The 24405-nt window shown below is 39.3% G+C and overlaps 1 protein-coding gene across 1 annotated transcript in view; it reads left to right on the top strand.

The window, feature by feature from the left end:
* Window positions 1–24405, top strand: part of Mettl25 (methyltransferase like 25) — a 75283-nt gene that overhangs the window by 13176 nt on the left and 37702 nt on the right. The window contains exons 4-5 of the mRNA XM_051172772.1: window positions 3814–4404; window positions 7092–7239. Coding sequence (XP_051028729.1) covers window positions 3814–4404; window positions 7092–7239 — 739 coding nt within the window. The remainder of the gene's footprint in view (window positions 1–3813; window positions 4405–7091; window positions 7240–24405) is intronic.

Genomic DNA, 24405 nt, shown 5'->3' with positions numbered 1-24405 from the left:
CATCCTTACCCTGGAGCTTTTGTGCCTATGTAGGCTTCAAGCAGAAGACATGGCTCAGATTAGAGGTGGGTCTTCTACCTCAAAGATCTCCATGAGAAATGGATCATTCCACTTCAAATTAAGCAAAAATCCCTCACAGAGGTGCCTCCCCATTTTGGGGTTTTAATTTCAGATGCAGACAAGTTGACAATCAAGATTAGCCATCACAGGTACCTAGAGGGCAGGACTCTATACCCCTTAAACTCAAACTTGTGAAAGGAAAGAGTCAAAGTGGCTCCCTACTCCTGGAAGACAAATACCTAGGAAAGCCACCATCTTCAGCATAGAGAAGCTATTGAGACTGTTGTCCAAATGGGGCGGGCTCCATCCTAAGCTGACATTTGGATTTGACCTTGTTGTCCATATGGTACTGGTTTTGGAGACATTAGAGATGGAAGACTGAGGGGGTTATGTTTTTTTCCTCCATGATTCAGAGAGCCATTGAGACCTAGCAACACGTGGCACAGTCAAAGTCCCTATGAGGAAATTCAAAGAGGCCATTGTGAAGGTGAGGCCTGGTTTACCCTGGACACCCTGAGGTGTTGGAATGTCAGAGCCGTGGGAAGTCTGCCAAGGAAGGGCTGCATACAGGGAGTGCAATCAGTCTAAGAGAGAGATGTCTGTTGCGGGTAGCAAAGTTGGAAGAGTGGAACTACCTAAGCCCTTCTACCCTGCAGCCCAGATGCTGGGCATGGAGCTACAAAGTTTAGTGTTTCCTCCTGATGTCTTTCAGTGTGCCTTTGGTCCGGTCTTTGGTCACTATGTCCCCATCCTCCTTTTTGAGTGACAGTGTATACTGTGTATTGGAAGTATGTAATTTAAATCACCCCTACTCATCCTCCCAATGTTGTATCCTCTTTTTTTTTATTACCCTAGTCCAGTTGGTGCTGCCCATGCATTCATGGATGTAGAGTTATCCACTGGAGCATGGTTGACCTGCTTGGGCCATGCCCTTAAAGACAACTGACTCTCCCTTCCCTGTCCACCATCAGTTGTCAGTAGCCCCTGGCCAGGGGTGGAGGCTTCTTAGCCCCCTCCCTAATCCATTCAGCCATGTTTTTTTAAGTGTATAGAGGCTGGCAAGATGATGCAGCAGAGATAGCACTTACTCCAAGCCTGACAACCTGAGTTTAACCTCTGGGTGGAAGGAGATACAAGGAATCATACACACAATATTAAATAAAAACAAAAAATTTAAAATATATATCATTTTTCTAAACTTAAATTGTATTTTTGAATATTATGTTTTATTTTTAATGGAAAATATTTAACTTTGTTGTTCATGCATTTGTGTCCCATGTACAAAATGTTTCCTTATCCCTATATCACAAAGGTTATTTTTCATGCTTTCTTCCAAAGTATATTATTTTTACTATTACATTTAGACCTGTGATCCATTTTTAATATTTGTTTCCTATGTGACAGGCATAGTTTATTTTCCCCCACTTCGCTACTTAGTTATCACAGTATTATTTATTGAAAGAATATTTTATCCTTGGACAGTCTGTCTAAAACTTGTTGATGATTTAAATATAGTCTGTTTCTAGAATCTTTCCCCCCTGGCTTGTCTGTTCTTTCAGCACCATTAAACTGTTTTGATCACTGTTTATGTTAATTCTTTTTTGCATGTGTACTTGTGTGTGGTATGCTTCCATGTGTGTATGCATATTCACACATGCATTGGATGTCCATATGGGTGTGCGCTTGTGGCAGCTCAAAGCCCATATCAGGTTAATGTACCTTGATGACACTCCACTTTATTGATTGAAGCATTGTTTCTTGTCGAACCTTGCCAAGTCAGATTGCTGGAAGGATCCTGTCTCTGCTTCCTGGTACTTGGAGTGCAGATGGCTCTCATGTCTGCTATGGCAATCCAAATCTGGGTCCGCATGCTTGCAAGACCAAGCTCTGTATCCACTGAGCCTTCTCAGAAGCCCATTATGTTAATTATTGAACTAGTAATAGCTTATCGTTATTCTTCCCAGAAACTGTTTTGTTATTCTTAGGTGGTTTGCATTCCCATTTATGCTGGAGTGTATGCTTTTCAGTGGCTTTAGAAAGCCTCCATGTTTTGATTAGGATTGTGTTGATCTGTGTGACAATTTAAAGAAAAGACTTGCGGAGCAGTCGTGCTGCACGCTTTCAATCCCAGCATTCAGGAGGCAGAAGCAGATGGATCGCTGTGAGTTCGAGGCCAGCCTGGTCTACAAAGCGAGTCCAGGACAGTCAAGGCTACACAGAGAAACCCTGTCTCGAAAAACCAAAATAAGATAAAATAAAATAAAAAGAAGACTTGCCATCTTAGTATTGAGGTTATAAGTTCAGGACATGAGCTCTCTCTGCTTAACCTTTCAGGTTTTTTTGTGACATTTTATAGTTTTCAGTGTGTGGGACATCCACTCTTTGTTAAACTTATTACTAGGAATTTTTATGTTGTCTTGTTTTAAAACTTTTCATAATGCTCATTGCTACTGTGTTGTATATGTTCTGATGGATCATTGTTAATTTCTGTTTCCTTTGTGCCTTGGCACATTGCTTAGTAGAACGTTTGTTGACTTTAAATACATTCTTTGAAATTTTCTAAGGAGACAATCATGCCATGTATTATCTTCCTCGCTTCCAATATTATGTCTATTCCCCAGTTGTCCTTGGACTTAACTGTACTAGCCCCAACTGGAAAATCCTGAATAAAAATAATCAGGGATTGATTTTTAATATAAGTCAAAACATTCAAATAACAAATACAACAAATTATATAAATGATCTATTCGTTTGTTTACTCATCTTTTTTTTTCTTCTTTTTTTTATTAATTTATTCTTGTTACATCTCAATGGTTATCCCATCCCTTGTATCCTCCCATTCTTCCCTCCCTCCCATTTTCCCCTTATTCCCCTCCCCTATGACTGTTCCTGAGGGGGATTACCTCCCCCTGTATCTGCTCATAGGGTATCAAGTCTCTTCTTGGTAACCTGCTGTCCTTCCTCTGAGTGCCACCAGGTCTCCCCCTCCAGGGGACATGGTCAAATGTGAGGCACCAGAGTACGTGAGAAAGTCATATCCCACTCTCCACTCAACTGTGGAGAATATTGTGACCATTGGCTAGATCTGGGTAGGGGTTTAAAGTTTACCGCCTGTATTGTCCTTGGCTGGTGCCTTAGTTTGAGCGGGACCCCTGGGCCCAAATCTGCCTATCATAATGTTCTACTTGTAGATTTCTAGGACCCTCTGGATCCTTCTACTTTGCTATTCTCCCATGCTTCTCTCACCTCAGAAAACTGGGAATAGGGCTTCCTCAAGACCCAGCTATTCCACTCCTTGGAATATACCCAGAAGATGCTCCAGCATACAACAAGAAAATTTGCTCAACCATGTTCATAGCAGCCTTATTCATAATAGCCAGAACATGGAAACAGCCTAAGTGTCCATCAGTAGAAGAATGGATAAATAAACTATGGTACATATATGCTATGGAATACTACTCAGCTATTAAAAACAAGGAATTCCCGAAATTTGTGGATAAATGGATTGAGCTAGAAATGATCATAATGAGTGAGTTAATCCAGAAGCAGAGTCAAATGGTATATACTCACTTATATCTGCATACTAGTCCAAGGGGCATGTCCCACGAAAGCTTTCACTTACCAGGAAACTGGGACAGAGGGGAGGACATCCTATTGGGACTCTAGATGTTTACTCATCTTAATAAACTATCTGGAATGTGTTTACTACCAACTGATTAAAATTTTGAATTCATTCTTTTTTGTTTTCTTCAGATAATTGATGTGGGTTCTGGAAAAGGCTACCTGAGCTCCTTTTTGTCCTTAAAGTATGGCTTAAATGTTTATGGCATCGATTCCTCAAATACTAATACTCATGGAGCTAAGGAGCGAAACAGGAAGCTGAAGAAACATTGGAACCTGTACCAGCCTCAGTCAAGACTAGATGTCAATGGACTGACATTAAAAATGCCAAAAGAAATGACAGTGCGGAAGGAAGGAAAGTGTAGGGAAGACTTGGAGAGTGTGCCGAAGAACAGTCTTGTGAAGCAACAGATGTCTGCTGAGGTCTTGCCAGATTTTTCAGAGGCTGCAGTTTCAGTCATCAGAAAACAGCAAGCAAATCTACATGTTGAGCCACCTGAAGAAGAAAATTTGTGTTTTGAAAATGGTTTTTCTCTCATAGAGTTTTTGCCTATTGATGCCATTGAACCTACTTCATCACAGGTGTATAACACAGAAATGTCTGAAGTGAGGAGAGAGAGAAGAAATGTGACATCCAAACCAAGTGACTCAAGTATATATTCGCCACTAACGTCTTTTATCACTGCTGATTCAGAATTGCACGACATTATTAAAGATCTGGAGGTGATTCTACTTTTGAATTCTTTAGTTTGCAAAAATGCTGTTGGCATAGAATGTAATTTGAATAGCTTGTTACTGGATTCCTATGATCTTATTTAGCGCATTAATTCTAAATACCAAGAATAAAATCCTAAGCTGGCTTTCACTGTGTCCACAACTGTCAAAATTTAATAAGGAATATTATAGAATACCAAACCCTCTACTCATTCCACTTCTGAATAGAAGAGCTAGCACAAATGCTAGTCAGTAAGCCAAATTATCCTGTCCATGATTTAGAGATTGTTAAAGTTCTAATTCAGGAAACATCTTAAGTGTTTTCATAATTTTTATTGTTTTGAATTGGCACTTGTAGTAATTACAGATGTTCATGGAGTGTAGCATGGTGTTTTTACCCACACACACTTGATGATTGAATCAGGACAGTGAGAACAGAGAAAGAGGTAATTAGCATAAGATTTTTTGACAAACAATTTCCTAAAGCAAGAGGAGCCTATGACTATCCTTTAAGGCTTTAATGTTTTCTAAGTTGTCGAGTTAATATAAGTGAAAGACAATACATATCAAATTCACTATTATATATTAAAACAGCATTATATAGAAGTTTCTAGAGGTTATTTAGCATAACTCCTTTAGAAGACAAAATGTCTTTTGAGGTTACTATTATTCTATCTTTATTAGTTTTAAAAAACTTCCTTAAAGAAATGGCAAAACAAAGATACTGAAATTCTTTAGACATTTAAATCTTTGCTTGATACAATTTTTTAAAAAGGGTTTCCCTCATGTAGATCTTTAAAAAGATTTTATACTTATTTTTAAATTATGTGTATGTTTGTATCTCTGGGTGGGTTTGTGCTTATGAGTGCAGGAGAGAGGGGAGATGCCATGGATGTAGTTATGGAAGGATAAGGCACCCAACCTGAGTGCTAGGAACCAAGCTTCAATTCTTTGCAAGAGTAATCCATGTTCTTAACCACTGAGCTATGTCTCCAGTGCCAACCCCCCAAACCCCCTCGGCTGCCAGGTACTTATAAACGGTACCAATTGAATGAAACCTTAGTCCTCGTGCATTTAAAAGTAGTAATTAGGTTATCCCTAATAATTTTTTAGAGTTAAAATTTTAGTTTATTTTTTCACTTAAGGTTTTCAAAATATTCTTGCAATTATACTGTTAGAACTGTGTGCAAGCTGAGCATGGTGGCACATACCTGTCGATAGAATAACAACTGAGCAGAGGATCCTGAATTCAAGGACAGCCTGGACTACATAGGGAGACAATATTGTAAGGAATCTATAACAAACTGAAAAGTTAAATACATTTGCAAAATCACGTTTTTAACAAAGTAGACTCTAAACCTAGCTGTTTCTCAAGTTTATGTTCTTAGTGATGTTGATATATTTCATTTGTATAATTAGACTTATTGATAATTAATGAGTGCTTTAATAGTTCATAAGCACAAGGTCATCAGTATTTAATTTTGTTTTGTTTTGTTTTGAAAGCATCTTGCTATATGAGCCTGGCTAGCCTATAATGCATTATGTAGCCCAGACTAGCCTCCAAGTCATGGCAATCCTCTTAGGTCAGTATCCTAAGTGCTGGGACTGTAGTCGTGTTACTACCATGTCTGTCTTTATTCGTACCGTTAAAAGTAATTATAATTTCTATCTAAGAATTGAGCTGTTAGGTGAGTAATTCTTTACATAGCATTTGGGGGATATGACAGAGCCGTGTGTGTCTGTGTGTGTGTGTGTGTGTGTGTGTGGTATTGTTGGTTAAATACCTGAGAAATTGCTACAGCTCTATTCAAATCATAAATCTAATAATGTGGCCCATGGGATATCCATGTTTAAGGATATCTTCTTACAAACTCAAAAGCTAAGATAACTTCCCTGGAAGGCTTTGGCTCCAAGTAACAAATGTATATGGAGACATTTTCTACATAAAAGTTCTCTTTTGCTCCTGTTTGATTCTTCTATGATTCATGTTAAACAAAGCAATAATAAATTAAACTTAAGTATGATTGATACATTGACAAAACTCTATGCATACATACATTTGTACTCAATTAATTGTGAGTACATTTAAATTAGGATTTCAGTAATTGAAAAAAGTTCATAAGACAATTTGTATATAACAATCATGTTAGAAAATTGAGACCAAAACTATTTATCTTGATTTTTATTTTTAAAGATTTGGTCAGTGGATAAACTAAGTAAACATGTTAGCATTTTGTTCAAAACAGTAGCTGTGTCTCATTTCTGTTTCTTGTAACCATGTTTTACAAGGTAGGTAGCCTGAAGAAGTTCAGTCAGTAAAAGAAATTTGGCTAGTACAGTTGTAGAGTCACACACCATCTCAAATCTCAGGGTTACTGGAGCAGCTGCATTTCTTATCTAACCTTAACCTTTAATTTACAGTATCTAACTGTTAAGCAGACATTAGTTGTAAAGGAGATGAGAGAAAATACAAATGAAGAAATTAAAAGAACAAACAAAAACAAAACAAAAAAACACAGAAGCTGTAGCAAAGTATAGCCATTTTGCCTAAAAGGAACAATTATTCATTTTGAGTATAAAATGAGTAATACTTTTTAGGTAGAATTGATCATTTAAAAGGTTCACATAATTGAAAAGACACTTAATACCATCACCTGTATAGTTTTTAACTCCCCTTATCCCCCTTGTCTCTGAAGGACTGTTTAATGGTGGGTCTTCACACTTGTGGTGATCTTGCACCAAATACTCTGCGGATATTTGCATCCAAGTCTGAGGTCAAGGGGGTTTGCAGTGTGGGTTGTTGCTACCATCTCTTATCTGAGGAATTTGAAAACCAGCATAAAGGTAATAAGCATTCTATGTATTTGTAATTTTTGTTCGGTTATTGTAGGTATTTTCTATTTCTCTTTTGGCCATTATTGTGACTTGATTGTTTTGTTATGTTTGTGAGAAAGGCCCTCACTGTATAGTCTTGGTGTCCTGAAGCTACCTATAAAGACTAGCCTGGCTGTGAACTTACAGAGATCCATCTGCTTCTCCCTCCTGAGTTCTGGGATAAGAGCAGTGGTTCTCAACCTTCCTAATGCTACCTAATACAACCCTTTAATACAGTTCCTCATGTTGTGGTGACCCTCCCGCCCCCCAACCTCCAACCATAAAATTATATTCATTGCTGCGTCATGACTGCAATTTTGCTACCGTTATGAATCATAATGTTAATATCTGCTGTGCAGGATATCTGATATGTGACATCTGTGAAAGCATCATTCAGCCCTCAAAGCAGCTCTGGCTCACAGGTTGAGAATTCTGGATTAGAGGCTTGTGCCACCATGCCCAGCCATTATTGTGACTTGAATTCACATTTAAATTATATCTAATTTTTTCTAATTTAATATTAATAGCATTAATGAAATTAGATACACCATCACTTTTATATTTTATAATCATTTCTTTGGCCATAAAAGGACTTAATGAAGACTGAATAATTTTGCAAATATTTGAAAATTCTCTAATATACAATGTATATTTTATAGGACTTATATTTATAAATACTTGTAGGCGTTGCTTTGATTGTGATAGTAAAGATGTTTTTTCATAAATACAAAAAATTATTCTCATTTCCAAAGTGTTCTCCATTTCTGAAGAATTATATTTTTTTAAAGGAAAATCAACATACTTAGATTTTTACGAGTTTAGAAAGCTTTAGTACAGTTATTTTATTAAAATAGTAACATTCAACTAGTGCTCTCTGGACTCTGCTGCAAAGCAAAAGGAGAAATGTTTTGGCAACTTCTAATAGAGCATTTGCTTGGTGATTTTTATATGATAAATTCTCCATAAGATGTAGCTTCACAACTGCTATTCAAATTTGTTTCAAAATAGTTTTTAAGCTATTAATAGTAGCTCTCCTCTTATATATAAGTAGCATATTGATTGAATGAATTTGAATTAGACATTGTAGGGCTTTGAATCAGAATGGTCTCCATAATCTCATAGGCTTGAAGGCTTGGTCATTACGGAGTGGCACTACTTGACAGGGACTAGGAGGTGTGGCCTTCTTGGAGTAGATGTGGCCTGGTTGGAAGAAGCGTGTCACTTGGGTAGGCTTTGGGGTTTCAAATGCTGAAGCTAGTATCTCTGCTGCCTGCAGATCCAGATGTAGAGCTCTCAGCTCCTCTCCAGCACCATGTCTGCCTGCATGCCGCCATGCTTTTCACTATGCTGATAATGGACTAAAATTCTGAAACTGTAAGCCAGCCCCAATTAAATGTCTTCTTTATAAGATTTGTTGTGGTCACGGTGTCTCTTCACAGCAGTTGTACACTGGCTGGTATCTAACAAGACAGACATGTTAGAAAAGCCTGTCGGCTTCAGGACAACTGGTGTGCCCATGTGCTTACTCACTCCCCTTTCTTTTTTCATGTCTTAGTGACTTTCATAGCTGTAAAAACACCATGACCATAGCAACCTACAGAAGAAAGGATTTCATCTGAGGGTGTCTCATGGTTCCATAGGTTTAGAGTCCATGGCCATCATGTCAGAGAATGTGGCAGGAGGTAGGCAGTGTGAGACTGGAGCAGTAGACGAAAGCTTACATCTCAGTAACACCAGGCCGACTGCAAATGGTTTTGACTTTTCAAACCTCAAAGCCCACTTCTAGAGACAAACCTCCTCCAATAAGACCATACCCCTAATCATTCCCAATGAGTTCTATGACCTTAAAAAAAAAAAAAAAAAAAAAAAAAGAGTTCTCTCACCCAGGGACCAAGCATTCAAATACATGAGCCTATAGGGGCCATTCTGATTCAGAATGGGAAGACTCACCCCAAATGTGGATGGGGCCATTTCATGAAGGCAAGACAAGGACAAACATTTGCTGCTTGCTACATCCGCTGTGGATGCCGTGTGACAGCTGCCTCAGGCCCTGCTGCCAAGGTTCCCACACCCTGAGGAACTGTACCCTTGAACCATGAGCCAGAATAAGCAGTTTCCTCACAAGGAGAGGACAAGTAACTAATAGTATCCAAAAGAACATTGACAGTTTAAGAGCGTGTGTGTGTGTGTGTGTGTGTGTATGTGTGTGTGTGTGTGTGTGTGTGTGTGTGTGTGTGTGTGTGTGTTTAGCAGCCAATGGAGTATACATGCAACCTTTCTTTGTATACGTAATGTACACAGTATGATCCTAGTATTCCTTTTAAATTGTTTTAGTTTGTTTCTTCTGTTTTTAACGTGTAGGAGTGTTTTACCTGCATGTATGTTTGTGCATCATGTGCCTGCAGTGGTCAGAGGAGGACATCAGATTCTCTGAGACTGCACTCATCAGTGATTCTGAGCCACACCGTGGATGCTGGGGACCAAACCTCGGTCCTCCACTGTAGAATGATTATTAATGTGATATAAACAGAAAATTAGTGTGGCAGCAGTTTATTTTTAGCCAGCTATTTACCCAAGTAACGGCAAATGGAAACGATGATTATGTAATTAGCCGTGAGCACAATACTGAGCAATTATTACGCCATCCTAGTCTAGCTTCCTCCCACCCAAAGTCCCCATCATACTTGGATTTCTAATTATCTCCTGGCTCCAGTTCACGTCTCCTGCTTCTGGTCCTCTCTGCGTGACTCAATCCCTTACTTCCTCTCTCTTTTCCTCCCCTCGCTGGACCAACCCTGTTCTCTCTGTCTCTCAACATTGACTGGTCAGTGTTTTACTAGCAGAACAGAAAGCAAATGGTGGGCATGTTTACACAAACTTGAGAGAGGAGACACTTAGAATAAACATCACAATGCGGTAACCTGATTGAAACCAGATAGATAGTGGGGTAGAGAAATCAGCCTTTGAATGAACAAGGGTAAACTTCACAGTGCACAATAGCTTATGCCAGCACTTTGCAAGAGCAACCAGGTTTTCTACCACTGAACCAGCTCTCCAGCCTTGACGCTAGTATTCTGGACAAAAATAGAAATATGTTACTATATAGTGTGGCCATTATATTAAAACAGCTGACTTGCCAAGGCAAGTGGTTTATATGCACAAAGCTATCATAATTCCTGTCATATATCAAGCTCTGGGTTCCATGGAATTCTGTCCCAGAAGAGACAAATATGTAATGTGGCCCTCACCTCATATCTTACACACTTGACCCTGTATCCTCACTTTGTTTGAACAGCTGCTTTGAAGTTTGAGTTGGGGTGTAAATTTGAGTTGTTAATGGCCTTTACAGTTTAGTAAAAAATTCTGGTATGTACACTGCAACTTTTTGTGATTATATTGGCTATGTAAACAATATGTGTCTTGGATAAATGTATTTACCCCATAACACTGTGGTATACAGTAAAGGTGGTCTATCATAAATGGGAGTTTTCAAAAAAAATATCCCCAATGTTCTGCAAGTCATTATGATACTAAATTTATACCATATGTTTTAAAAGTGCTTTTAGATACTTTACATTACAAGCTAGTAGCCCCCAGGTGAACATTAAGTATCAGAAACAGTACTATTGCACTGCATTACAGAATAATTATTTTCCAAAGCTTAACTAATGTTTTAATATTTTCTCTTCATATTGATTATTACCACAATTAAGTTGAAGTTGTCATATTATTTCTTCTAGAAGGAGTAGTTTTATCCGTTTTTTTTTTTAAACATCTCAATGCAGCCTGTTTTTTTATTTTTATTTTTTCCATACAAATGGAAAGGATGGGATGAGACATACCTGAAGTGATCTTTTCTTGATAAGGGACCAGGTATCATTTATCATGGAAATTAAGCCCTTCTCTTTCTATAACCTTAGAACTAAGCAAATTTCATTTTTCTAAATTACAGCCGTGATTGTTAGTGGTGAAGTGTGAGAGCACGGCTTCTAGGGAGAGTTTCTGGCTGGCCTGTGGTTTGAGTTTGGTTTAGTTGCTCTTATTTTCTTTTTAACTTCATTATAAGTTAGGGGCGGCTAGAGGATGCCATGGCTTGTGTGTGGTGTGTGAATGTCAGAAGGTAACTTTGTGGATTCCATTCTGATTTGCCACCTTCCCATGAGTTCTGAGGGTTGAACTCCGGTTGCAAGGCTTTAGCAGCAATCGTGCTTACCAGCTCAGCCATCTTACTGATCATCTTGTTGTTCTTAAAGCTATCAGAAACTCAGATTGTCTGCCATGTTTTGTATTTGTCTTGTATATGTCTTTGTTCAGCCTAACAGAGTGGTCTGCATCTGTCTACTATCGCATTAAAATGTATCCTTAGAAATTATCAGTGCTCTGAATGAGTGTCTCATGTCAGTCTGAGGGATGGAAGGTAAGTTCTTTAAATTTATGTGACTATCTCACTGCTTTGGGAGTGCTGGGGGTGTAGAAAAGGGGCGGTACTCTAGAGAGTCAGATAGGTTCATAGCCCTTCTTCCCTGGGTTTATTAGGAACAGCTCTGGTCAAGGAAGTAATCCATGCAGTCCTTCCCTCTATTCCTCCCTACCACTGGCAGTCAAACAGCCTGGCTGGGACTTGCCTTCAGTCTATAATGTGTTACAGGCTTCCTCACTACCATGTCTTCACTTCACTTTCACTTCACTTATTAATCTCTCTGGTTACTTGGTTACTTGTTGCAGACACCTTTTGGAAGCATCTTTCATACCAATACTTACTTATTTTTCAAACAAACATTACCAAAGGTGAATGAAAGCTAGATTACTTTGTTTGATCCACTGTTTGGGGTTTAAGAGTTGGTTCCATCAGATGCTGAGACTCAGAGCCAAAAATTGGGCAAAGCACAGAGAGTTTAGAGGAAAAGTGGGGGGAAGAAAAGGACCTGGAGGTGACAGGAGCTCCACAAGAAGACCAACAGGGCCAACTAGTGTGTGTGTGTGTGTGTGTGTGTGTGTGTGTGTGTATAACAGATGTCTACTTAGATTAAGATTTTGTCAGAGTAACATGATTTTAATTGACATATCCAGGAAGTTTCTTGCTTTGTTTTGAGACACGATCTCACTATATAATCCTACTTCGTGTGGAACTCATGAGTGGCCCCAAACACAGAAATCTCCCTACCCCTGTCTCCCAAGTGCTAAGATTAAAGGTATGTACTACCATGCCCCAGCTGGTATATCCACTTTTAATTTCTCTGCTCTCTCTTTTTTATTGTAGCCTAGATTGATTTTCTTTTCTGTTTTGTTACCGTTGGTGTGGTAGTACGAGCTGTAAGAGAAGAGGTAGAAAAGCTCGGGATTTCCAGATACTCGGCTCCTGACAAGCCCCGTCTCTGAAGGCAAGGCCATATCTTTAATGTTTAGCACTGACCATGATCTGTGGTACACAGCAAGCATTCAGCATAGCACCTCACTTCCAGCGATGATGAGAAGGAATTAACCCTCTCAGTCTGTAACCAAGCCCCAGTTAAAAGCTGTCTTTCAGAAGACTTGCTTTGTTCATGGTATTTTTTCACAGCGATAGAGCAGTAACTAAGACAAACCAGCACAGGAAATAAAACTACAGATTTCAAATAACTGATTCAATATGAAACTATAGATATTTGGTAAGAGAGTTCCTAAGGAGAAATAACCAAGTTGACCAAATATAACTCATACTTATTTATTATGTTTTGTTTTGTTTTGTTTCCATACTTAACTTTAAATGGTTGGTTCTGATTCTTTTCTGTTTATAAACTATAGTTTCCTTTTTCAGTATTTCTTGAGAAGAAAGAAAAGGGTCCACTGTTCTGAAAACTCCAAAATTTCTATCCCTTTCCCAATCTGTGGCCTTTAACCAGCAAAACATATGATGTAAAGCATATTTATGGATGAAAATTACATATTTTTTTAATAAGAGTAGCACAGTCACACATTTTGGCTAAGATCACCTAAAGAAATACATTTTAGGGTTGTGATGCATGTCATCCATGATAGGAATAGAGATGTCAGCATAGTAGAGCCCTGGACTCTACTCTCCAGCATGTGCACACGTGCTTGCATGTGCACGCATGCACACACACACACACACACACACACACACACACACACACACACACACACTACAATCTAGAATATATATAAATATTATAGAAGCATAAAAGAAATGCTTTAATTTCACATAAAGTACCTTTTTCTTTGTGGTTATCTTTATATATTAATAAATCCTTAATGCAACACTGTGGTGTAGATTGACTTTTTTCTACTATGCTCTTGTAAATCTTATAAAATGCTAATGACAATTCACCAAATTCATTTTATAACATCAGTGGGTTGTGGCTAGATGCGTGCTGCTAAACAGTTGCCTTATTAAAACCATTTTATAATATATTATGTACATATGTATATTATTTTGTCTTGTATAATTATATGTAAATATAATATTTTATATAATAACTACAAATATATAATATATATTAAACTAAAACAGTGGTGACCAGTATGCCAGGTGCTCTAATATCTCAGTGTAACTGATGTGTCAGGGTATTAAACATTATGTGCCTTACACCTCATCTTTATTCTTTTTTTTTCCCGTTGCTATAATAAAATACCCTGATAAAAGGAACTTAAGGGAGAAAGGACTTGTTTTGCTTATAGTTGTAGAGGGATAGTATCCATCAGGCAGCAGGCAGGGGAGGCTTGGCAGCAAGAGCATATGCTGGCTGGCTGGCTGGTCACATTGCATTCATGCTTGGGAAGCAATTAGTGTACAGCAAGAGGGGCCAGGTTTTAAAGCCTCAAGTCCCACCCAAGCGGCCCACTTCATCCTTTAAGGCTCCTCTTCCAGAAGGTTTCACGTTCTGAAACAATGCCACCAGCTGGAATAAGTATTCAAGCACGTGAACCTACATAGGCCATTCCATCCACTGTACCTTCTCACAGTGTGGTATTGGAGCTAGGTAAAAATTTGCATTAGAAGCATACAAGATGGAAGCCTCTAAATGTCCACAGGAATGCAGAAACACTGTTCAGCAGAGACAGGTCAACTAACTAGACATCCCACTATGCATCTGTAGTGTATCTTTGAGTAAATCAGGTTGCCTCTGTAGCTCTTCTGCAAATTGGTGAAAGAAAAGGAGTTAACTTTGATGAGCTTTCTCTTTTAGCTGAAATGATATTGGTATTTGATTTTAATACAACTTCTCAAAGCAGATTTGTTATTTAAAGTTAGCTTATTTTTATCTAACATTTTGACTTAGTTTTGTCTCATCTTCTTAATTATATTGTCTTTACATAACCAAATATTCTGATTTCCTGCTGTGATTCTTCATTTAGTGATTCTGGGAAATTTAAAAATAAATCTGTACCAGGGTTACAGTGCCCGTACATTTTCTGTTTCTCAAAGTTCTTATGAATGGTTTCTAAAAGTCTGTCTAGCAGTAATTCATCGTAAATACATTTTTAAACCTTCATTTTCTTAATCAGCAATATTAAGTTTACTAGTTAGTTAACAATTAGAATGTGTCAGGACCTGTCTCACATTGAAAGATACAGTTCTTTGCAAGCTAAAGCAGGTAGGTAAATTGTACTGCCATGCTTGAGAGTTCCTGTTTACAGGGATTTTCTTATGTAGCACATCGCTTTAACTTTTAAAGCTGGACCTGTGTCACAGAAAACTTTCTGGCAGTTTGCATGGGGTCAGGGCAGATATTTGTATATGTATTTGGTGTTCATTGTGCAGTTTCTTCACAGTGACAGCTGTATCTGATCTTCAGTCAGCTGTGTGTTTTTTAGAATTTGGCACTGATTTATCTTTTTGCCCTGGGGCATCATTTAACTGTCTAGCACTTTTTAGAAATGGATCTTTAATATAGTTTCTCTGATTAATATGAAGTGTTTTTGAAGTTTATGTAAGTTGGCTTTATTCAGCACAAAAAGGGTCCATCTTATATTTGTTTATAGTAAATAAAAGAAGCCAAGAATATGAATAAGTAAACCTAAAACAAAAATTAATGTATCCACTCAGAATTAGTGAAGGGAGGCGTGCAGAGGTGGCTTAGTTGTTCAGGTGTTTGCCACACAAGCATGAAGGCACGAGTGTGACCCCAGTGTGCACAAGCCAGGGGTGGTGGCAAGCACTTGTAATATAGGATGGGGGCAGAGACACTAGGATTCTTCTGGCTCATTAGTCAGAGCCTAGCCTAATCAAGGGAGCGCAGGTCTCAGCGAGGGATCTATTGCAAAAAGACTGCAAAGTGACAGGCTCCTGAGGGATACCCAACTTGATCTCTGGCCCCTATAAGTGTGTACCTGGACACACGTGAGCACCTATACACACAGGCACCCAAAACACAAACAGCAGTAAAGAGAAATAATTTCAAGTCTCGGTATCTGTTTCGATCCATTGCTGGGTGTAACCTCTTAGGACAGCCATGCTAGGCTGCTGTCTGCAAGCATAGCAGAGTGTCATTAAAAGTGTCTCGAGTTGGCTCTCTCCCATGGTGCGGGTCTCAGGTTGGGTCAGACATTGGTTGGACATTCCCTCTTTTTTTTTTTTTTTTTTTTAAGATTTATTTATTTATTATTACGTATACAGTGCTCTGCCTGCATGTACAGCTACATGCCAGAAGAGGACATCAGATCACATTATAGATGGTTGTGAGCCACCATGTGGTTGCTGAGAATTGAACTCAGGACCTTTGGAAGAGCAGTCAGTGCTCTTAACCTCTGAGCTATCTCTCCAGCCCTCTCTACTCTATCTTTACCTCTGTACATCTTATAGACAGGATACATTTTGGGTTAAAGTTTCTGTGGGTGGGTTGGTGAGCACAGGGAGCCTTATGAAAGAGTGGAGGTAAGGATAGAAGGACTGGGAGGGGACAGGAGCTCCAAAAGAAGACCAACTTGGGCCCAGGGGGGCTTATGGAGACTGAAACACCAACCACGAACCATGCATGGACTGGACCTAGGCCCTCTACACAGAGGTAGCCCATGTGAGCCCTCTAGTAAGTGAAGTGGGGGCTGTCTCTGACATGGACTCTGTTGCATGCTTTTTGATCACTTCCCCCTGGTGGGGCTGCCTCACCAGGCCACCATGGAAGAGGATGTGCTCAGTCCTGATGGGACTTGATGTGTTGGGGTGGGTAAGTAATGGGGGCCTCCCCTTTTCTGAGGAGTAGAGGAGGGAGGATGGAGGAAGAGGGAGGGAGGGAGGGTTGTATGTGAGGAGAGGAGGGAGAGGGCTGAGATTGGGTCATAGAGAGAATAACTAAATAAAAATTTAAAAACAAATAATTTGAACTGTGAATATAAACAGATATTAAAAGTTAATAGAGTTGGCTGGTAGGCCTGAACAGAAACTAGTTTACAGTATGCTGTGCTTATATGCAGATCTGGATTTGGATACCTTAGAGAAAAAGCTCTTGAGTATATTTGTTAAAAATTCCTTGCACTTGTTTTTTGTTTTGTTTTGTTTTGTTTTTGAGATATGCATATTGAGATTTAAAAAATTGGTTTACATGATTGTAGACACTGACAAGTCCCCCATTATAAAGGACATGGACACTAAAAGGGCAGTTTTCAGAAATGAGGATGGGACTGAAGACTGGGAGGAGGAGGATGGGCTGGGATCAGGCTGTAAAGTGATTAAATAATTAACTAAAAGGCCAATTGTGTACATCCTGATAAGTCTGAAGATCTGAGAACTGGCAATGCCGATGGCAGAAATCTGAGTCCAGAGGCAGGAGAGCATTGGTGTTCTGCTCAAGCAGTCAAGGAGAAAAGGACAGTCTAGCACGTCCCACCTCCCAGTTCTGGCTACCAGGGTGTTGGATGGTTCCTCCTCACACAAGGGATGGGAGTTTTCATTTGCACATTCTTTCTGTTTAAATTTCAGTCTCTCACCAAAGCTCTATTATAGACATATCCAGAAATAATGTTTAAGCACACATAGGCACATCTTGTAGCAGTGAAGGTAGCATAAACTAGACATTTTTCAAGGAGAAAGAAATTAGAAACAGTAATTTATTGTTTTACTATTATCCTGATGGTAAAGTGACCATTTTGTCATTGCAGATATTGCCTTTTAAATATTCCTTGAAGCAAAAGCATGTTTTTGGAACCTGTGTTTTAGGGACCAAAAGTACTTAACACATTTACAGAATGAACACATAATATTGAGCATGTGACCCTCAATCTGTCCTGAGTTCTAGGGCCTTTGTCGACCTTTACAACTTGAATCATTTTTAGCATTTGCATTTAAAGTGTCTTTTAAACAGATCAAACGTTTTAATGCATTTTTCACGAGATAGTCAAACTGCTTTTTAAACTTTATGTGGTTTTTCATCTGTGGTTATATAAGATTTATTCTTATATTTTATTATATTCTTTACATTACTATAGAATATAGATATGATATAGACTGTATTTTTAATTTTTATTTAAGTAATTTATTCAGATTACATCTAAATTGTTAACCCCTCACTTGTATCTTCCCGTTACCCCTCCCTCCCTCTTTCATCCTGTTCCCCTCTTCTAGGTCTGTGACAAAAGAGGACCTCATCCACTACTGTAAGATCACAACCTATCAGGTCTCTTACTGATAGCCTGCTTACTCCTTCTCTGAGTGTCACCAGATCTCCCCACCAAGGGGAAATGGTCAAATAGGGAGCACCAGAGTTCATGTCCGAATCAGTCCCTGCTCTCCACATAATTGTGGAGAATGTGGTGTCCATTGGCTAGATCTGGACAGAGGGTCTGGGTTTATTGTATGTATTGTCCTTAGTTGGTACACTAGTTTGAGCTGACCCACCTGGATCCAGATCCACCAGCCTTAGCGGTCTTCTTGTAGGATTCTAGGACCCTCTGGAGCCTTTTATTTAACCCATTCTTCCTTACCTCTCACACCTAGAGTCCCAATAGGACTTCCCAGTATCTGTCCCAGTCTCTGGGTAAGTGAAGATTTTCAGGGGACATCTCTGTTGGGCTAGTGTACAATTATAAGTGAGTATATACCATGTGTATCTTTCTAGGTCTGGAGTAACTTGCTCAGGATGATCATTTCTAGTTCCATCCATTTGTCCACAGATTTCAGGATTTCTTTGTTTTTAATAGCTGAGTAGTATTCCATAGTGTAAATGTACCACAGTTTCTTTATCCATTCTTCAGCTGAGGAACATCTAGGTTGTTTCCAGGTTCTGGCTATTATGAATAAGGCTGCTATGAACAGGGTTGAGCATATGACCTTGTGTGCTGGAGCATCTTCTGGGTATGTTCCAAGGAGTGGAATAGCTGGATCTTGAGGTAGCCCTATTCCCAGTTTTCTGAGAAAGTGCCAGATTGATTTCCAAAGGGGCTGTACAAGTTTGCACTCCCACCATCAATGAAGGAATGTTCCCCTTTCTCCACATCCTCACCAGCATATGCTGTCACTTGAGTTTTTGATCTTAGCCATTCTGAGGGGGTGTAAGATGGAATCTCAGATTTGTTTTGATTTGCATTTCTCTGATGACTAATGATGTTGAGCACTTCTTTAGGTGTTTCTCAGCCATTTGACATTCCTCTATTGAGAATTCTCTGTTTAGTTCTGAGCCCCATTTCTTAATTGGGTTATTTGGTTTGGTGGTGTTTAATTTCTTGAGCTCTTTATATATTTTGGATATTAGACCTTTGTCAGATGTAGGGTTGGTGAAGATCTTTTCCCAGAATATAGACTTAACTGTGATTTGATTCTTTTAGTTTTAATATATTTGAAAGAGCAGTAGCTTATTATTTCTTCAGAAATCTTAGCAGTCTTTATATTAAATTTGTTTTTTGGTAATATTTCCAGTGCTGTTTGAAACAGCCTTATTAATAAGCTGAAATAATTTAATGCAGGTAGAAAAAAATAAAACAGCTGTAGGAGGTATTAGGACTAAGCTATGGGAACATTTGGCACAAGTTAGAAAATAATTAGTCAGCAAGAGGATATGAAGAGAATTAAGCCCACAAATAAGAGACAGTGGTATTATAGAAGCCAGATACCAAGACTGCTTCAAGAGGAGAGTTTTATGGAGCTTTAGAAAGCTCCTGAAAACTTCTTGTAAGAATCAGTCATTGAAATTAGGACTCATCCATAATATAATGTCCTATTAGCTAACTAATTTGCAAAGACCCAGTTGTGGGACTGGGGAAGTCTACAGTGGTTAAAAGTGCGTGCTTCTCTTATGGAGGAACCAACCCAGGGTTCCCATTATTATCTCAGGCAATTCACAGTTGCTGGTACTGCCAGTTCCAGGGGCTCCAGCTCTCCCTTTTGGCTTCCTTGGGCACCTACAGACATCTGTATGCATTTGGCATACACACAACACACATGCACGCGTGCACGTGCACACACACACACACACACACACACACACACACAAATAAATAAATAAATAAAAATTACAATAATTCTTGGCGGGGGAAAGGCTCAGTTTCTAGTGAATTTATCTCATATATGACAGTGATAAGAAAAAAGTGTTGAAGTGGGCTAGCTAGGTGTATAGGGTTTTGTTTGTTTATTTGTTTGTTTCATTTTTTTCAAGACAGGGTTTCTCTATGTAGCCTTCGCTGTCCTGGACTTTGTAGACCAGGCTGGCCACAAACTTGTGGAGATCTGCCTGCCTCCATTTCCATGAGTGCTGGGATTACAGAAGCCTGGGGCACTGTGCCTGACAGTGTGTGTTTTCTAGATAATATTACCCTTACCCTTACGATAAGCAAGACTGGAAGGAAGTAAACAGTGGTTTTACTGTAAGAAGTGAGTAGATATGACATATGTTAGTCAAGAGCTAATGAAGATGGGGAAGTAATCTCTGAATTTGGAGATTAAAGAAGGAAGCAATAGAAAATTATTCTAAATTGCAAGCATGTTTAATGAAATGGGTAGGGTCTGTTTACACAGGGAAAAAATGACTAATAGAATCAATACCGGAAGAGATTCCTAAATGTCAAAAGCCTATATAAGTAGTAGTATTAAGGACTTATAGTGTGAAAGAAAAGTGAAGGACTTTGCTTGGAATTATTATTTTAAGATAGCACGGACATAGTAAAGGCAACATGAGCCACTGGCAAAGTTTACAGATGTCCAGCTTGACTCGAGTAGAGTGATACAAGAACATGGTTAATAGAAACAGCAAATCCTGGCTTTCATTCAAGAAAGAAGAGACCTCCTCCTTCACTGGAGTCTGGGGGAATCTGATGAATGATTTCCAAAGATAAAATTGAATGTTTACACAGAAGACCATGACAGATCTTCAGTTATTTCCACGTACTCTGTTCAAAGAGCTGAGCTGTCATGGCACTGTGATCTCAGCTAGAAAGGAGACTGAGGTAAGTAACTTAAGACCATTTCACAATGTGGCCAATGTGGCCCAGTCAGTTAAAGGGATATGGTTTCACAGAACCTCAGTCAGAGATGACAGGCCCATAGGCGGCCTTTAGGAACCTCAAGTTTGTAAAGGCTTTAGGTGTGGATTCAGGGAGCCAGGCCGTGCATTGATGTGTGGAGGTGGGGGTGGTGCACTAATTTTAACTGTTCACACATGACATGAGAAGGATGTTTGAATTTGCCTTGGGGAATAGTCTGGTGTGGGTGGCCCTGGTCCCTGCTTTGTGGCCCTGGACTGTGTAAGAGCAGAGAATAAAGGATAGTTGAGTACTGAGTTCACAGGCGTCATAGGTACATTTGATTGGGTCTGTTCTTGGCGGTGGCTGTGGCATGACTTACTGCTTGAGTTGCTGTGTTTGCTGCCATCAGTGATGGTCTGTGATTTAGAAGTGTAAAGTATATAAACCCCCTCTTTCAGCAAGTTGCTTTTGATCATAGTGTTTTATCACAGCCACAGAAGTGAAAATAGTCTACATGCTTTAAGATGAGACTGTATTACATGCCGGTTGAATTACCTGTGATTAGCCTTCATTGTGATAGCACTAACTTTATGCATTCTAAGAATGAATATATCTTTCCTCTGCTCTCATTGCCATCATCCGCGCAAGTTAGGCAACATGTGTGAAGTAAGACCGTTCTTTATTGGCCTCTGCTTTTCCAGTGACGGATGGGTATGATGGATGTGTGACTGCTCTCTTACTGGTTATCATGCCAAATCATCTAGGGACCAGGCTAATTATGTGTATGCCTCACAAGTCTTTCCTTTATGACCAGAAGTTACTTGAGAAATCCCAGAATTCTGTTTTCTCAAGAAAAGTACCTTCTCTATATTACAAGACTGCCTCTTTACTGTCTACCTCAGGAGTAATTCCATCGTACCCTATATCCCATCACACACTTTACCAAGTCATCCTTACTAGGGTGCAGTGGCTCACCTTTAATCTCAGCGTTTAGGAGGCTGAGGCAGGCGAGTCTCTGCAAATTCAATGCAAGAATGATAGCCAGAACCATATAATGAGACTTTGTCTCAAAAACACCCCCCCAAAACCAAGCCAAAACAAGCAAAACACACACACACACACACACACACACACACACACACACACACACACACACATATATACACACACACACACATACACACACGAAGGAGTAAACCCCTCAAGCAGCAATTCACTGCTTATTTTTAGGACTCTACTGAATAACTTTGTGTCCTTGGTTTTAGCCCTGTATTCCACCACTCTTCAATTGCAAAGTCATACGACTAGTCTTACAGTTTCTCAAATTCAGACAATTCAGAACTGAACATGTGTGTAACATCTGCTCTAATGGTCTTTTTTTTCTTATATACTGAAAATGTGACCTCTCCTCCATAAAGAAATACACTTTCTGTAGCAGTACCTACTCTCTATCTCATATCTGTTGCTTATGATAATTATGCGCCCTCGAGGCACAAGAGTGGCCAGCCTTCTCCCCTGAGGATCTCCATCCTCTATGTTCCACCCACAGGACACTCTTAAGTGCTGAGCTGTCCAGTGACCCAGCCCCTGACCTATAGATGTAAATGTCCTGTGTGAGGTATGTTATGCAGTGTGACTCTGTGGTGTTCTTGCCCCAGATTGCCAGGATACCTTTCCCCTCACAGCTGCAGCACTTAATGACCTTTTTATACTGAGATTATTTCTGAGCCCTAAAGCTGTAGGAAATCAACGCTGAGTCTTCTTGTTTACAGCAACAGTAATTTATTATTTCTCACAATTCCTGCAGTTAAGAGATTAGAAAATAACCTGGCCATAAGTTTCTTACTATTAATTTTTCTTGGTAATGATATACCTCTTGCAACGTAAGATTTTTTTTCAGAAATTCAATATTTCTTTTAATCTAGTATTAAGTAATTTTTTTCAGTCTAAATTTTCTTTATCAGTCTAGGAATGTCTGTTTGCCTATTTCTATGCAGGTAAACATACTTTTTTTCTTGCAGTATGAGATACATTTCAGTACAGTTATGCCTTTCATTATAAATTCACTTTTGGGGGGTTAGGGTTTCTTTTTGGTTTTGTTTGTTTGTTTGGTTGGTTGGTTTTTGTTTGTTTCTGTTGTTGTTTTGTTTTTAGTAGATATGTACTTTTTCCATTTACTGAAAAATACCTTTTTATGTAAAATATTCTGATTATAGGTTTTTCTTCATGTATTCCTCCCAGATTTTACCCCTCTCTACTCCCATCTGGGTCTACTCCGTTTCTGTCTCTAATTAGAAAACAAATAGGTTTCTAAGGGATGATAAAATAAATACCATAAGATAAAACACAAACTATCACATTGGAATATATAGATGAAGAGACCCACTTGTTCACATCCCCAGGAATCCCATAAAAACCATCATAAATTATAAGCCATGCCTATACACAAATGACTTTATGGTAAAAGGATGTATGTGTGTGTGTTAAAAAAAAAAAATAAGAAAGAATGAGAAGGGGGTGGCCTTGACACATTATGAGACAAGGAACTTCCAAAGATACTTTTGAGTTTGTTTTCCGTTGGCCATCTACTACTGGGCATGCAGCCTGCCTTTAAGAGTACTTTGTTTCCCCAGTAAGACTCCCTTAGAGAAAGCTAAATTTTCATTTGCAAGTAGTTATCAATTGGAGATTACTTCTGAGTTAGTGTCCACGTCTCCTTTCAGCTCTAGAACCTCATCTGGTGTAGAACTGTGTAAGCATTGTGCATGCTGCCTCAGTTTCCATAAGTTCATATGTGCATGGATCCTGTTCATTTAGATGGCCTTGTTTTCGTGATAGTCTCCATCTCCTCTGGCTCTCACACTCTTTCTGCCTCCGCTTTCTTTACTTGGAACTCCCTGACCCCCGAGGAAAGAGATTTGATGGAGACATCCCATTTAGGGCTGAGTGTTCCAAGGCCCTACTCTCTACATAATGTCTATCTGTGGATCTCCATATTTGTTCACATCTGCTGCAAGAAAAAGCTTCCGTCATGGTGACTGAGCAAGACTCTGATCTTTGAGTAAAGCAGAATGTCCTTAGGAGTTGCTTTGTTGTTCCTCTTTTTAAGAGCAGTAGTATTTGGTTTCATCCTCGGTCCCCAGGTATCTATCTAGACTCAGGGTCTTGGTCATCCAAGCGTTGTGTTGCTTGGGTTCCATCTCATGGAGTGGATCTTAAGTGAAAGCAGATCTTGGTTACTCCTACAGGCTTTGTGCCACCGTTGCCCTAGCATATCTCGTAAGCAGGACATCATCATAGATCAAAGGATTTGTGGCTGGGTTGGTGTTTATATTTCTCCTTTGGTAATATGCAGAGTGACTTCTCCTGGGAATTGGGGTAGAGAGTGAGGAGAGGCCACAAGAGGCTGCAGAGCTAGAAATAAGACTGGAGGCTTGCCTATGGAGGCGAGGAGGGAGAGTGAAAGTCTGAAGCTCACCTCTCCGCTTCACTGGCCTACTTCTTTCATTGACATAGTATCAATAATGGAGCCCAAACACATCTGACACTATATTAAAAAATATGTTTTGGTGATGTGAATGCCACAGAGTAGGCTGAAATAAAGTGATGAGTGAAGAGAAGGAAGCTTGAAGGAGAAAATCTGTGTGATCCACAGGGAGGTAGGCGAGAGACAGAGAGTGTGAGTCTGCAACAGCTGGTCTGCTACAGAGTTGGGAATGAGAGTGGGAGAATGGACTTGGAGGAAAA

The sequence above is a fragment of the Acomys russatus genome, chromosome 31 (genome assembly GCF_903995435.1).
Source record: "Acomys russatus chromosome 31, mAcoRus1.1, whole genome shotgun sequence".
NCBI classification, from domain to species: domain Eukaryota; kingdom Metazoa; phylum Chordata; class Mammalia; order Rodentia; family Muridae; genus Acomys; species Acomys russatus.
The sequence above is the reverse complement of the archived record's forward strand: the minus strand, read 5'-3'. Positions and strand labels throughout refer to the sequence as shown.